The sequence below is a fragment of the Caloenas nicobarica genome, chromosome 3 (assembly GCF_036013445.1).
Source record: "Caloenas nicobarica isolate bCalNic1 chromosome 3, bCalNic1.hap1, whole genome shotgun sequence".
NCBI classification, from domain to species: domain Eukaryota; kingdom Metazoa; phylum Chordata; class Aves; order Columbiformes; family Columbidae; genus Caloenas; species Caloenas nicobarica.
The window spans coordinates 34,560,172-34,575,865 of NC_088247.1; the positions used below are offsets into that span (position 1 = coordinate 34,560,172).

Genomic DNA, 15,694 nt, shown 5'->3' on the forward strand with positions numbered 1-15,694 from the left:
AGATAGACACTACCTTCTGAAAGCTTTGACTTCAATTTAAGGATGTCACCTTCTTGCACAGCTAAATTCTAGTCATGGGAAGTTCTTGGGAAGTGAGCATACATATGTATTACATGATTTTTGTGTGGAAGCAAAAGGAGAAAGGAAATACAACACTTTCTATAAGCATGTATTTAAGTATTACACAAATGTAACTTTCACATTTGTGTTTCAGGAAAACCAGATGCCTCTGCTGAAGCTCTTCTGGATCGAGAACGTGTAAACCCTGTGAGTTACTCAAGCCAGCTAGAAGACTCTGGATGTGATGTGTCTAATGACTATGCATTTGATTCTTTAGGCACAGCTTCTGATTTTCACCAATCTGAGCATAATGTCAATATTTCTAAACCTTGGTTCGAAATGGTTCCTCCACTGAATCTTTGCTGTGCTAGCAAGAAGGAATTTCTGACTGCTCCAGTGCAGTTTTTGCAACATCTACTTGAAATAAGAAAACTGTCAGAAGGAGGAATTCTTCAAGCAGACTTCACAGAGCTGGAGAATGATTCTTTCACTGTATGCAGTTCAGTGTCTCGGTTGCTTGATGGACTGACTGTTTTTTACAACAGTCCTAAATTTCCCGTTTCAAATTTTCTTACAGAAGCGGTTTCTGTTTTGATCAGTTTGATAACTGATACTAAATTGTCTAATCATGTTTTGAAGAAATGTTTCAAGAAGCTGGAAGAGTTTAAGAAAAACCTAATTCAAATTATTTTAAAAAACAGCAGTGTCAATAGGGTAAGTTTAAAACATCTTCCATCCTTCATATACCATTTTAATATACCATAAAGTTCTCCTGTTTTAATGCACTTTTTGAATATTAGTTTGTCTTACTGTATTTTGAAGAGTACTTCTCAGATATTTGTGTGATTTTTCTTTTTTGTGAAATGGACAATAAATTCTCTAAAGCAGGGGTAATTTTAGGACTGTATAAATGTAGAAATAGTTACGTTTACAGTCCTAAAATTACATTCGGCCCTTTGAAGGCAACCACGAGGCTGATGTGGTCCCTGCTGAAAACGAGTTTGACACCCCTACTCTACAACATTTGAAAAAGTTCTTGCTCATGCATTCAAGTTCTACTAGTCTGTTTCTGAGTATAGGAATTCTAATACTGTTAAAAAGCAGATTAAAACAACTTTATAGAAAATATGAGAGAAAAACACATCGTTTCTCTTGCTCTATGAAGATATAGTATAGATATTGACAAAGCAATGACTGTACATTTTTTTAATTCTTTCTTGTGAATGTAGATTAAATAGGTTGATTTGCTTCAGATAATCTGTCACTCACTAGACATTTGAAAATTTGTATTTTAACAATAAATCGGCAAATGAATGAAAAATTCAGAAATGGCATGTCCCTGGCACAAACAACAAATAGGACTGAGCTGCATTTTGTCCGTATTCATCATTTTGTGTGGTTCCAGTCATCGTCTTGTTAGTTTCCTCATTGAACTGAAATATCCCTACTCTGTCTTCACAAGACTTCCCATATGTAGTGAAGCCCATTGTCTGTCTGAGGATTTTCAGGTTTCATTCTGTCTTTTAGAGTAACTTGGAACAGGTATGATGGTGGAATTGTTTAAGTCTTGGATGTACCAAATCAGTGTCCACATGTATGTAACCCCACTACCATTATAGTAAATGAAGATTGCATCCCTGTAATCCATGAAGCCTAAAGAATGCTGACCAGGTACTAGGTCCCTGTTTTAGGATGAGCTCTAGAATCGCCTTTAGCAAAATGAGATCCTAGACATCTGCTACACCTGTGGGCAGATATACCCATTTGTCTTAATATAAAATGAATCCCACTCACTATATAGTAAGTATTTGCCCCAGAATGTAAATATCAAACCAATACCATTACCAAATTGGGGGGGGTGGAGTAGGGTGGATGTGCCTGTATATTGGTTAGATGTAGGAAAACAAGAGCATTCAGAAGGAAACTTTCCTATACTGTAGCTTTCCAGGATTAGAGCCTTGTATCTCTAATACCAGCATGCTTTTTATTTCAGTGTCATCATGGTATGGTACTTAATTTTTAATTAGAGGCGTCTCTGGCCAGTGTTTGGAAAGGATGTGAGTATAAATACCATTTTGTGTGGTATTAGGAATAGAAAGTCATGCAGGTGTGATGCCTTTTTTTGTGTGTGTGATTACAGGATACAGAACAAGAAAACTTGAACAGGCATTCAGTAGGGACTTCTTCATAGCTGATGTCCAGTGTTTCCAGTTCTTCCCCTCCTCTACCTGAATTGGAAGTTAAGAAATAATTATAATAAAGTTAATTGTAGGAGCATGACCAAGAGGCTATCCAGAGAGGCATTACTTGTTGATTGCAGGAACCTGGGGAAAGAACAGAAAGAAAAGTAAAGCTTAAGTGAGAGGTGTCACATCTTAAATGAGAGAAAATATCTTCATAGGTCCGGGACGTTTTAAGTCTGCAAAGTGCTTTTAGAAATCATTCAGGAAGGGTGGAGTATGTCCACATAATTTGCAAGTGGCATATTTTCTCTGAATAACTTCACTGATACAGATGGCATTTTATGCAGGTTTCTATCTTGCTTCCACCAAAATATTAATGGTGTTTCTTATTGGCAGCCTTTACTTCAATCAAACAGATTCAAAGAGTTTAAAAATAGTATAAAGCAATTATTAAGGAATAATTGTGATAGTTTCCAGATTTCTAGGAAAAAAGGGGAAATGTGTGTAGTAATTGCAATGTTTATAAAGAGCTATTAAAAAACTCTTTTTAGAGTTTTGATTTTCTTTAGATAGAATTGAATATGGAAATAAGTATGTAGAATTCAGAATTAGTAGTGGAAATTGTGTAACTAATTCTTCATGTGCTGTGCGCCAGAATACCTCCCAGGGACACTTTATGCTTCAGTTTTAATCATCACTGTTTACTCAAGTGGTGATTGAAATATCAAGATTATAGGTTTAAAATAAAATTACCATTAATTACAAGGCTGTCATCCGGAAAGAGTGGCAAACTGTATGAATTTTGCTTCCACGAGGATGCTTAAATGCCTGCAGTATAAAAACATTAGGAATTTTGTTGTATCTAACCTTACTAACTGTCAAAAAGCATTCATACAGCCAATCACCAGTGTGGCTTTAGTGTTTGACACAACTTTCCCTTTGCCATCTTCACCTATAAAACTGTCAGGAGCTGTCAAGGAGAACAAAGGGCTGTGAGAAACACCTTCAGAAACAGAACAAAGAGAGAAATGGCTGTGAATTACACTTAATGCCTTGTCTTCAAAAGCAATCCAAGTGTTTTGCAGAGCAAATTAAATAACTTAAAACCTTTCAGAATTGGAAAAGAGATAATTCACTCTACATTAGATGTAAAGAAAGAAAAACAGCAGCAAAATTACTTGCTTTAACTGTTGAATCCCTTTGTTTGAGATGTTTCTATTTATGAAGCACTGGAAGCTGTAGGAACCAGCAAAGACATGTACTCAGATTTTCTGCCTGGATTCAGTTGCCTAAAGCTGTGCAATTTGGATAGAATTTTTTTGCACAGCTTATTGCAGTGGGGCACTTCGGGGAGGACACTGAATTCCTTTTACATGAACAGTGTCTTGAGCCTGCCCGGAAACCTGCTGAGGTGAACTTGAGCTGGCTGTAGCTTCATAGTATGTGGAGTTAGATTTAGAAGTCATATCCCTATAACAGAAATTAAGATACTTCATACACGTCTTATTTACATCTGTTATATATACAGCTGTGCAAAACCTCAAAACAATTATTGTTTAGGAATTCAGAGTCTCATTTTTTACTTTGGAGAGAGAAGAAAAATGCTTTTACATCTGGCTTCTTTCTGTGTAGTTCAGCTATATTCAAAGCTGTCATGGCCAAATACAGTCACGGGATGCTGCATTGCAGAGGATTTATGTGATGTGATCCCCAGTGGTGTCACACAAGTATACCAGCATTGTTGACAGAAGTTCAGTTCACTGGTTGTACTTCTTTTTTGTGCAGCTGATACTGTAATTTGGAACATAGCTAATGCATCAGTTGTGTGCCAGAAGATCCTGGTCTTGACCCTGGGTTCTGTACAGAGACCTGTGTCTGTTTCTTGGACCTCTTGTTTTAAGTAGTTAAACAAAACACCAAACCAGAAGACAATGCTGCATTGCCTTCAGAATTCTAGAGTAAAGGCAAGCTGTGTAGGGTTCTCAGGAGAAACTGCTTTCTTGTGCCTTGTTCGTGTTCAACAAGTACCTCGTCCATCTGTCCCACCTCACTCGTAATCTCTTTCAAACAAGACCCAGAAGGAAAAGAGCTGTTTCGGTGAACTGTGGTTGGTTGCTTCTTCTCATGCTATGTTTAAAACATCAATACTGACTTCAAAGATGCTGTCAAGAGTCATGAATTGCCTGCTCCTTTCAAACAAAGAAGAAAAAAAAGTTACATGCTGTTTCCTTCTTTTTTTTTTTTTGTTTGTTTTTTTAACCCTTGTCCCCTTTGGAAACTGGCTACCCTACCTTTATGGTTCTTTTGAAGTTGTTTTAAGAGCATCTGAATGGATACTGAGACATAGCCATAGTGTCTAGGAGCTTTTCTTATCCCGTTTGACACTTTACTGCCCATTTTCATTTTTCTCTCTTATGTTCCATCTAAATTTTTATGTAGAATTTTGCAAATTTTTGAATATTACTGATGATATATTCAGTAGAAGAGCAAATGCATGAATTCTAAGTAGTAGTTTAATACTATTACTGGATGTTTGTGTGAGAAAGGATTCACAGTTCTTGAAAATAGCATGTTGAAATGTAGTACAGTGAAAAGCAGAAAAAGAGAAATGTTTGAATCTCATTGGCAATTACATAATAAAAAGTATGGAAGTGTGTTTGTGCAGTTGAAAAAGTACACATTCTTGAGAACCAGGGTTTTGAATCTTTTCTTATCTAGGATACAATTAATATGATACATTAGTGACTGCAAAATGCCTGGAGGAGACTAACCATAAACTTACTCTGATGGTTTTAATACATGCAACAGTATGTATTAAAAATATGCTCCAACGACTAGTTGTGGATGACAATAAATTCCCCCAGCCATGTATAGTTTGCAATATCCTTTGTCAGCAACTGCCAGGACAGTACTTAACTCGGTTTATGAGAGTCTTGCTTGCTTAGGGACACAGAAGATTTAATAATAGTTATTCATGTCACCGGTGGCTCCCAAGTATAAAACTAGTGGGCTTCAGTTTTCCTAAATTAATTGAGTCCTGAGAGGAATACCACATCTCTTGAGACATGGTGTGTTTTTACTGGCCAAAGAATTTTACTTACCTAGTGGAAGAAGAGTTCATTTGTATGAATATCAAAATATGTTGCCAGAATTTTATGGTCTAGTAAGAGTCAATGTTTCAGTCACTTGACTGTTGAATTAAATTTTCTCAATCATCTATTTTTCTATGTAAGGAGGTATTTAAGTCAAATGATAATAAAAATCCATCGTCTTGTAAATCACTGCAGTCTAAAGCAGTCACCAAATTGACCCATTTTCATTTACTTTGGTAAAGTGGATCATTGGAGTAACTAGACAGGGATGAATGAAAGAAAGTTTTGTCTGCCTCGTAGGCTGTTGTCCACCTTCCCTCCTCAGCCAGCCTCAGCTGACATATGTCATACACTAAAGCTACAATTATTGACACGTTACAGGATGAAGTTAGCAGGTTTGTTTTTTTTTTTTTACTATTAGAGCAAAGAAGTTCTATTCATGGTTTCCAACCTGCCTGTATTGCTGTTTCGTCAAACTATCTCTTTTCCTAATAATAAATACTGTCATTGCTTGTTTTTATCCAAGTAATTAACTAGTATTCAGGGTATTACAGATTATTTCCACTAGGAGGAAAAAAAAAGTGATGGTAGGCCTTTGCTGTTCTCTTGATATACAAATTGATTACATATGGAGGCCCTTAATGCAAGATTACAAGAAGTGTTGTTGAATACAACAGGAAATACATACCAAAAGCTGTTTGTTTGTTTCCTCTGCCTGTAGTCTTTCTCCAGTGAATGTTTTCTGTCAAAGCTCTCTTAACTTTCTGTAACATCACATTAGCAGTGTCATTTAGCTCCTTTGGCATCTCTGTGATATTTGCAGGAGAGACCATGTGAAACAGCAACATTAGAACCCATTCCTCAGTCCTTCACTAATCATGCCTGTGTAAAAGTATTCAAGTTTTATCTAGGCCTTGTTTTCTGTTGTTCTAGCTATATTATTGAACAAAAGGACGTAAAATTGCTCTATTTTTCAGTCTTGAGTGTAATGTAGTAGGTGGTTATTCCAAGAGATGACATGACCACCTTAGTTCCATCACCTTCCTTCTATCACATCATTACTATAGCTCTTTAGTTCCATTCTGGTCTCTTCTAGATTGAGGTCTGGGCTGTTCTTGCTGTAAGGATCAACTTTGTCTTCACAGAGAAATTCAGTTTGTTGCTTTTAACAGCAATGGTGATTTTTGTTGTTGTTCTTTGTGTTTTTGTCTTGGAGGGAAAATTACCTCTTATATCCTCTAGGTTTTGAAGGTGGCTGTATATCCCAAGGGTTTTTTGATAGGAGCCCTGAAGCATTGCTTTAAATGTGTGTACATACTTTAATAATGACAATCTTAGGGTTTCTCTGTTCTTTTGCCTGTTTACTAATGAACCTTTTCTCATAGCTTAAATTTATCGTGGTTCTCTAGGAAATATTTTTGTATGCCCAGATAGAGCATGTGTTTGTGTTACAGCGATAGCATAGAAATGAAAAGTAAGCTCTGTAGAGCCTGTTGTCTACAGCCATTTCCAAAGGCACTTGAGTATTCCTTGCCTAACTTTTTTGTGCTAAACTCCTGTAGTGAAATCCACAGCCCTACACTAGGTACCTCTGTTCCTCCTAGGTAATACCTGCCAGATACTTGGCATCTTTAAGTGGTATTCAAAGTAGCTCACACTTTGTGGGCAGAGGGAAGAGTGAAGGATTGGGAAATAAGCATCTGAAATCCATTTTCATTTGCAGGGACTGTCTGTAAATCTGAGACACTTAAATGAGACATTGATTTATATCCCTGAATTTCTTTAAGGATGACCAGCTCACTTGTTGGTTTAAAAAAACCCTAAAAGCTAAAGAATATCTGTTTTCAGTAATTTATTCAGGGACTTTTTCTAATTGGAATCCATAACTCTTCTACTCTGGGTGGGCTCACACTTGTTGTTTAGTGTCTTCTGCATCCATTAACATGGCTTGGTGACTCAGCATCCATGGGCAGATAGGTGATTCTTCACTCTTCTAGGCTTCTGACCAGGACTAGTTCAGAAGGAGGAATCAAGACTAACATAAATTTGAATCTCTCAGGCAGGGAAGACTTTGTATCTAGAGCTGCTTCTTCATAAGCAATAGAATATTTACAGTAGGTATTGTAAAAATGGGCAGCAGTAGCACTCAGGGTTGTCTTAGAGTGGCAGCTGCTGTGAGTGCTCTTTAACTGGGACTGATACTGTCTTCCTGTTGACTGTATTTACTGGATTTGGCCTCTTGGATGATTTAGATATTCAGATGCATACTTCATGAAACCCAAGAAGATGCAGAAGTTCAAATACTGCTTGAAGTAAGCGTATTAGTGAAAACTCTGGTGCCAGTGGAATCCCAAGTGTCTGAAGTAGTTACCTGGATTCCTTGATACATCAGTTTCTTGTACTTGGTCTTCAGATAAACTGATGACTTGTGTGTCTTGTGACTTGCCTTTTCTGTACAGATGATTAAGGTAAGGTGACACAAGCAAGACTCTTGGGTTTATTGTATGGAAATGGATGTTATCATTTCGAGGTAGATGCTGAATTGAATGTGTAGTGATTTGCAGCCCTGAATTCTTCCAAGGATATCCAAATTATGGTTAGTTTTAGGTTGGGGTTTTGTTTGTTTGGTTTGCCTTTTTTTTTTTTTTTTTTTTTAAATAAAAATACAGAAACTCACAACTGGATCTATTGTATGTATTTTATCTCATCAGCTAGGTGTCGTTGTTTTATATATATTATCCAACTCAAGAGAGTGTAAGATATTCAAAATGGGAAAGACAAGATAAGTCTTTATCCTATGAAACTGTAAAAAAAAAAAGTGAATTTATGAGTTTAGAATCAAAGACTTAGAGACAGTGTTACTGTAACTGCAGAATTTCTAAAATAGCATGCTCTTATGTTTGAAAGTGAAGGTTAAGAGGAGATTAGCTGGGTAGCAGTTTAATGCAATAACATACAAAGCTTTAGAAAAAAGTTAAAAGAAAATAATAATTAAGGATTTAGAGATAAATTATATAAAATGCAATGCGAGTTTACCAGAGGTGCATTGTGGCAGAACAGCAGAACAACATTCTTTTTAAAATAAACTGTGTTTGCAGGTAGGAGATTTAGTAGCTCTTATCTATCTGGTGTTCAGTAAAGCATTTGTTATGGAACTGGTACTAGAAAAATATTAATGAAACTGAAAAATATGTTCTTTAATGCTTTAATCTTTTATAATTGGATAAGAAACAGCACTTTTTTAAAAAAAAAAAAAGACGACAATTAAGCCCATCAATTGTAACTGAGTTTTAAGAGCTTTACATATCTAACATCATTGTTTCTAATTTTCAAGTGCTAATCCATGTGTGTGCTCAAAAAGAGAATATAAACAATGTCTAATACTTGAAACTGAAGTTAAGACAAGTGAAGAGATGATTTGAATTCTGCAAAGAAAAAATTTACCGAAATACTGTAATATAAAAAGCAACTTAGAGCAGTGAAGCTAACTGATGGGCCTAGCAGAGAACATCAGGTTTAGAAGAGTGAATAGAGGCATAAACAAGATTATGAAAGGGTAAGGGCAGAGCAAGGGCTGAGATGAGGTTTACAGGACAAAGAATTGGAATAATATGTATCAAATCCCAAGATTTAAAGATAGGAGAAATAGTGCAGCATTAACAGGAAGAGAGATAAATAACAACCATCAAATTAACAAAGGAAGTGACATAACAGTACGTTAAGTGTTACTAATATTCTCTGTATAAAAGTGGAACTTTTTGACATCAATTGACATTGAGATAGCAGTGGAAGTCAACTTGGACTAAATGAGCAAAGGACAAGGGTGATGTGAATTCAAAGGCAAAAATACTGTTCTGTTCTTAACACCTCACAGTTTGAGGATACCTGTATAATTATTTGCCGTACTCCTGAATTGCCCAATATGCCAGTCACTTTTGGAAGAGAGCTGTTACTTGACATGAAATTTGTAAGCTAATGAAACAGAAAGTAAGGTGCAGTTTTTGTAATTGCAGGGTGTAGTGTGGATCATGCAACTCTTGAGGGAATTTTAGGGACATGGTTTAGTGGTGGACTTGGCAGTGCTAGGTTAACAGTTAGACTCTGTGATCTTAAAGGTTTTTTTCCAACTTAAACGATTCTTTGATTCTGTGAATTAAACTCACAAGTTTTACGTAACTGTTACTGAAGAAAAATCTGACACATTCTGATAGATGAATTCTAAACAAATAATTCATAAGTAAAGATTTTTATCCTGGTTTCCTGGGGAAACAAGGCTCATAGGAGCGTATTGTTTGTTTTGCTTATCCGTCTTTACTAGTGACTTATGAAACTGGTAGTAGGTTTGAAATCACTTGAAAAAAAGAAGTGGAGGGTCAAAAATACCTTCCACTTAAAACTGGTGGCTGGGGCGGAGGAGAGAGCAAATTAGTATTCTTGAAGCAAGCAGAACATTGGCATTATATGTTCATTTTGGCAACAGCCAGGTAGACAGTCCACAAATATGTGCCAGCTGCTGGCACTGCATTGCTCACTCTTGCTCTGCATCCTGAGGAACATGGAAAGAGAACAGAAATTGGGGTGTGGGAGGAGACGATGCACCTCCGAAACAGTGAACTAGGCTCCATTATTTTCTTATTCCTGATCATGTGATTTTTGCAATCTAATTTTCTGCTTTTAATTGAGAATCCCTGAAGAGCATAGGTTTTATTTCATCTGTGCTATTAAGCAAGCCCATGGGATTAAAAGATTTGTTCCTTTTTTTTAAATCATTTGAGAGACCTGAGAGCTGAAGTTATGTTTTTATTTTTAATGAAACTGCCTACTGTTTGAATCATTATCAGTTTGAATGTTTCCAGAGTTTAATGAGCATTGTTCTCTTGTTTGCTATTTACAGATTGATTGCTTACATGCTTTGAATTTGTTCTGTATGTATTAATGCATACAGTCTATGAGTGTTATTTTAACCTTTTAACCTTAATTATTTATCTCCTTATTTTCTTAAAATATACTAAGAGGTCCACCAAAATATGATATTACATCCATACTCTTAATAAATCAGTTAGCAGTACTCTAAGTACAGACATTACAAAATCCCTATTTACTTCCCTTAGTAGAGGCTCAGTCTTTAAATTTGAAGATCACCTGTTATCTACTCCTACAAAATTCCAACTAGAAATGTTAACTCTTGCCAAACTAGAAAGGATACAAAAATTTTGTGAAAGATGCTATTTTAGTTAAATCTGAGCTGCTAGCATTAATAACTACAAAAAAAAGTTTCACTGTCTAAAAAATCTTCTAAGCAAATAGAGCCTTAAAAAGAACAACCATAATCATGTTTGTGTGTAAACGTATACATTTAGTGTGCTCTTTGGGAGAGGTGCATTGAAAAACTACTTTCTTACATCTAACGCAGACTGAAATCCTATTTAATTTCTATCTCTGAATTGTTGAATCAATGAGTTTTGCCTGTGTAATTGACCAACGCCTAATGAAATTTCGTTTGTAAAGATGTTAGGCATGTTATATACAACTATTTTTTTTATCATAATAAAAGATTTGTTCACAATTCTCATAGTAGAACTCAATGGAGGGTAGAAGTGTTAATGAAAAAGGGCATCTGCAGAGTCATCATGTACTAATTTCCAGTCTTGCTACCAGAAAAAAAAAAATGTTGGTGTTCTTTGAAGGCCAAAAGAGGTGATTCATGAATGGAGAAGTCAAGTTACAAAGGGCATTGTTTATTTTGCCTTCTTTTCTTTTTTTTTTGCTTTTTTTTTTTCCTCTCTTTGCTTCTAGTGGTAGCTGCAGGTATTATTTATAGAATACTTGAGACTTCCAGTACATAACAAGTAAATCACACTAGTCAAGAAAATTAGGAAATCGTGTACTAAAACCCCATCAAAGTGGATTTCCATAGACTTAAGTGTCTTAGTGTATAAATTTAAATTTGAATTATAACTAACACTTTTTTTACTTCTGCTTAGGTTAAGAATGTAATCTATTATTTAGGTGTTGGCTTTTATTTGTGTGTTTTGGTTGTGGTGGGTTTTTTTGTTTGTTTTTTTTTAAACCCTTCTGTACTCAAGCCATTACATGCAACTGCTGGTCAGAAAGGATTGTGGAAGGCTACTTGATATTTTTGCAAGCTGCCCAGTGCAGTGGATCCCAGGAACAACCCAGCCACTTTTCCTTTGTGAAGAGACACAAAAGGCTGGGGAAGACATGGGGCAGGAGTAGCCGTTAAAGCAAAAAAGCACTCTCTGTATTCAGTTTTGTTTCATATTGAAGTGAAACCGATTTCTCAAGCATGTTATTTGCAACAGAAGTGTGAGGCGAAGAGGAAGAAGGAGCCGTCACAGCAACGGAATACCAGCTGGCTGCTGGCTACAGTGTGTGCGTGAATATCGATTCATTTAAGATTAAAGTATCTGCACTAAGCAGAGTTCATTGTTGTGACTTCAGACAGCATAAATTTGAACAGGAATCTCTCACATCCATGTGAGCGCTGTAACTCAGCAAACAGGAATTCAAGGGTCTCCTGACTGCCTCACATTTTGAGAAAAAAAACCAAAACAAACACTAGTCCAGATTGTCTAGTTCACTTGCTTGCCAAAGGCAAATGAGCAAGTGTACTTAATGTTATGCTCTGAAAATATAGAACTAAGAAGTATGTATCCATCCTTAATTTATAAAAATAAGTAAAATTGAGTGGGGACTTTAATGAACAAATGTAATATTTCTTAGCTTTGTTTAAACCTTGAGTAATGTTTTAAAAACAGTCGTACCATTTTAGAACATGTGTGCTGTCAAGACAGAGCTATCTGGGTGTTGCAAACTTCATTTATGTCATACAATTTTAGTAGTTACTATGGAAGATCTTTCAAAATTGTAAATGTCTGGATTATTTTTAGGACAAAGAGTCATTGTTTTGTTTGGAAGGGCATACATTTCCAGTATATGGCAGTCTGATTTTAATTCATATGGCTTCAAAGTGTATGTAGGTGCATGCATTATATTATCCTTTCATATCATTTTAATTGTTCAGAAAGCTATTTTTATCTCACCATTCACATTTCATTTTTATGGAATCTTTGGTGTACACACTTATGAATGATTTTTACCTCACAGATTTTCAAAGCTATATGTGTACAATTTATGAATTCTCTTTAATAATGAAGAGTTTACTTTGTATCTCTGACTGCAGATTTGATTCTCAGTGGGAGACTTATCTGTCTTTGACGGTTTCCTTTTTATGTTCATTTTGGGTTTATGTGCTGAAGTGAGATGCTTAACAGCCAAGATTTATTAAAGTTTGTTATGACTCGAAAGATCATCTAGTCCAATCCCCCCTGCCAGAGCAGGAACACCTAGGTGAGGTTACACAGGAAGGTGTCCAGGCGGGTTTTGAATGTCTCCAGAGAAGGAGAATCCACAACCTCCCTGGGCAGCCTGTTCCAGTGCTCTGTTACCCTCACCGTGAAGAAGTTTCTTGTCATATTTAAGCAGAACCTCTTGTGTTCCAGTTAGAACCCATTGCCCCTTGTGCTATCATTGGTTGTCACCTAGTAGAGCCTGGCTCCATCCTCGTGACATTCACCCTTTATATATTTATAAACATTAATGAGGTCACCCCTCAGTCTCCTCTTCTCCAAACTAAAGAGACCCAGCTCCCTCAGCCTTTCCTCATAAGGGAGATGCTCCACTCCCTTAATCATCTTTGTGGCCCTGTGCTGGACTCTCTCCAGCAGTTCCCTGTCCTTCTTGAACTGAGAGGCCCAGAACTGGACAAATATTCTAGATGCAGTCTCACCAGGGCAGAGTAGAGGGGGAGGAGAACATCTCCTGACCTGCTGACCACCCCCCTTCTAATACACCCCAGGATGCCATTGGCCTTCTTGGCCACAAGGGCACAGTGCTGGCTCATGGTCATCCTGCTGTCCACCAGGACCCCCAGGTCCCTTTCCCCTACACTGCTCTCCAACAGGTCGTTCCCCAACCTATACTGGAACCTGGGCTTGTTCCTGCCCAGATGCAAGACTCTGCACTTTCCCTTGTTATATTTCATTAAATTTTTCCCCACCCAACTCTCCAGCCTGCCTAGGTCTCGCTGGATGGCAGCACAGCCCTCAGCTGTAAGGGGCTGGTAAATAGGTGTTGCATCAACTAGGAAGGAAGTTTGACCATCTGATCAGGCAGACAAGCAGTAACTATAAATGGGAAGCTACCTAATTAACAGCTTTTACAGCTGAAGTTTTCAGTTTACTTCGCTATCTGCTTGCATAGCCCAAAAAGTTTGCCAGTAATGATTTTACAGGACACAGTGGTGAAAACCAGGGTAAAGTCAAGGTAAATGATACTCACTGCTTTCCCCTCATCCACTCAGCCAGTCATTTCATTGTAGAAGGCTGTCAGGTTGGTTGAGTACAGTTTCCCCTTAATAAATCTATGCTGACTACTACCAGATCTCATTCCTGCTTTTTGTGTGTTTACAAATGGGTTTCTGCAGCATTTACCCTATGCAAACTTGCAAATGGTGGGCAAGTATTTTTATTCACGTGTGCGTGTGTGTATGCATGAGCTGGCTAGAGGAATAAACTAGATTGTTAATAGGATGGGATGGCCTGCTTTTGAGTGGTTAAGACATGGTATTTATTCTTAGACATACAAACTGGGGTCAGAGTGTCCTTATATCCGTCAAAAATACTCATCTACAAAGAGATACTGAATATTAATATTGTAGGGGTATACATTTATATAAAAATATAAACTATAGTCATATTTAATACATATTACTTTTTTCTTTGAAACAACTCTGATATATTTATATATAGAAATGATAATTTCTTCTAGTAGTGTTTTATGAAATAATGTTGTGTTTACTTTGTAGAGCAGTGTGTTTCATTACGTAATGGCTATACATTTATATTTCAGGGAACATAGAAAACAGTTTGTTACTGTATTGTGTGGGGTTTTTTTAATAGAAAAGACTGGGAAAAATAATATATTACTAATATCATTCTCATGTAAGTTCACATCACTCCTCCTGTGGTTCAAGAAAAGTGCCTTGGTTACAGCTTGTTAAACAACAATATGGAAGTCAATTGTTTGAATTGAAGTATATCTTCTATCAGTTAGCATTTAATCAAGTTTCTTCCTGATAACTCTATTGACAGAAAACTCCAGTTTAGCTCTTAGCTTGCTCATGCATTTGAATTTCAAAGAATTCATTTGTTCACTTGTCTACCTGTGACAAACAGAATTAATATATGTGCAGGGTAGTCCTCCACTTTCTGTGACAGCAGATGGGAATGATGACAGCTAATGCTGAAAAGCCGCCTCCTGGGGAATTCACACTCTTGGAGGAATTTGTTCATATGACAGTTTCCTGTAGTGCTAATCTTTTGAGAAGGCAAAGTTTCTAGGTAACGGATGTGGGTTTCTCATATATCTCATACATATGTCATTACTAGAGTTTTAAACTCTCTACAATTTTGAATTTTACTTTTTTTTCATTGAAACTTTAATACGTAAATCCCATTTCTATTTAAGGTAATTGTTTCCGGTAAAAAAGACAGAGATGTATTTTGAAAGCTTTAATTTATTATTATTTCTCTTTAGTTTCAGGCACTGCATGCTGTATCGCACACGCTGGTTTTACTGGGAAGGAACAACATACTAAGAAATTCTTTAATATCTCTTCTACTATCAGAAGTACGTCGATTTGCTGAGCAGCTCTTGCAAGCTCACCAGGTACTGTCATCTTTTCTTTTGGAGAAGGGCCAAAGCTTGGTATTGGGGAATGGTTTTTTTGTACCTATTTGTTTCATGAAATGTAATAAATGGATCATTCTATAGAATATGCAGGTTTAGGAACCCAGAAAATGGTAGCACCTAACTTTAACAGCAGATTGCAGATAAGAGATGTAAAAGACTGTTTCCTTATGGAGAAATGTAAAATTATCTGACTGTATAATAAGTAGTCAGTATAGGTTTTGAGATCATGTGATATAAATTGGCAAATACTTGAAATAATTAGTTAAAACCATTATTGCAACCTGTAAATTGCAGGCCATGCAGGCAATACAACTTAGGTATCCAGCTGAACCCACAAAAAGTTATGTTTATCTCAAGGTCAAGTAAAACTGGAAAGAAAGTTACATTATTTTATCTCAGAATTACATTTCACGTTTCATGTTATAATACTAATTTGCATGATGCAGAAGTTATCCAAGATTTAAAACTGTGTTTAGTTTGTTGCAATGAGTAGACGATGAAGAGCAGAATACCATGGAGGTAATATTTTTGGTAAAATTTATTTGTAGATTAATTTTTTTTTCCAGTAAACTAAAGAGTTTATCA

At 36.4% G+C, this 15,694-nt stretch overlaps 1 protein-coding gene across 1 annotated transcript in view; it reads left to right on the top strand.

The window, feature by feature from the left end:
- MEI4 (meiotic double-stranded break formation protein 4) overlaps positions 1 to 15,694 on the top strand; it is a 72,827-nt gene that overhangs the window by 21,348 nt on the left and 35,785 nt on the right. Inside the window, exons 3-4 of the mRNA XM_065632696.1 lie at positions 215 to 774; positions 14,954 to 15,085. Coding sequence (XP_065488768.1) covers positions 215 to 774; positions 14,954 to 15,085 — 692 coding nt within the window. The remainder of the gene's footprint in view (positions 1 to 214; positions 775 to 14,953; positions 15,086 to 15,694) is intronic.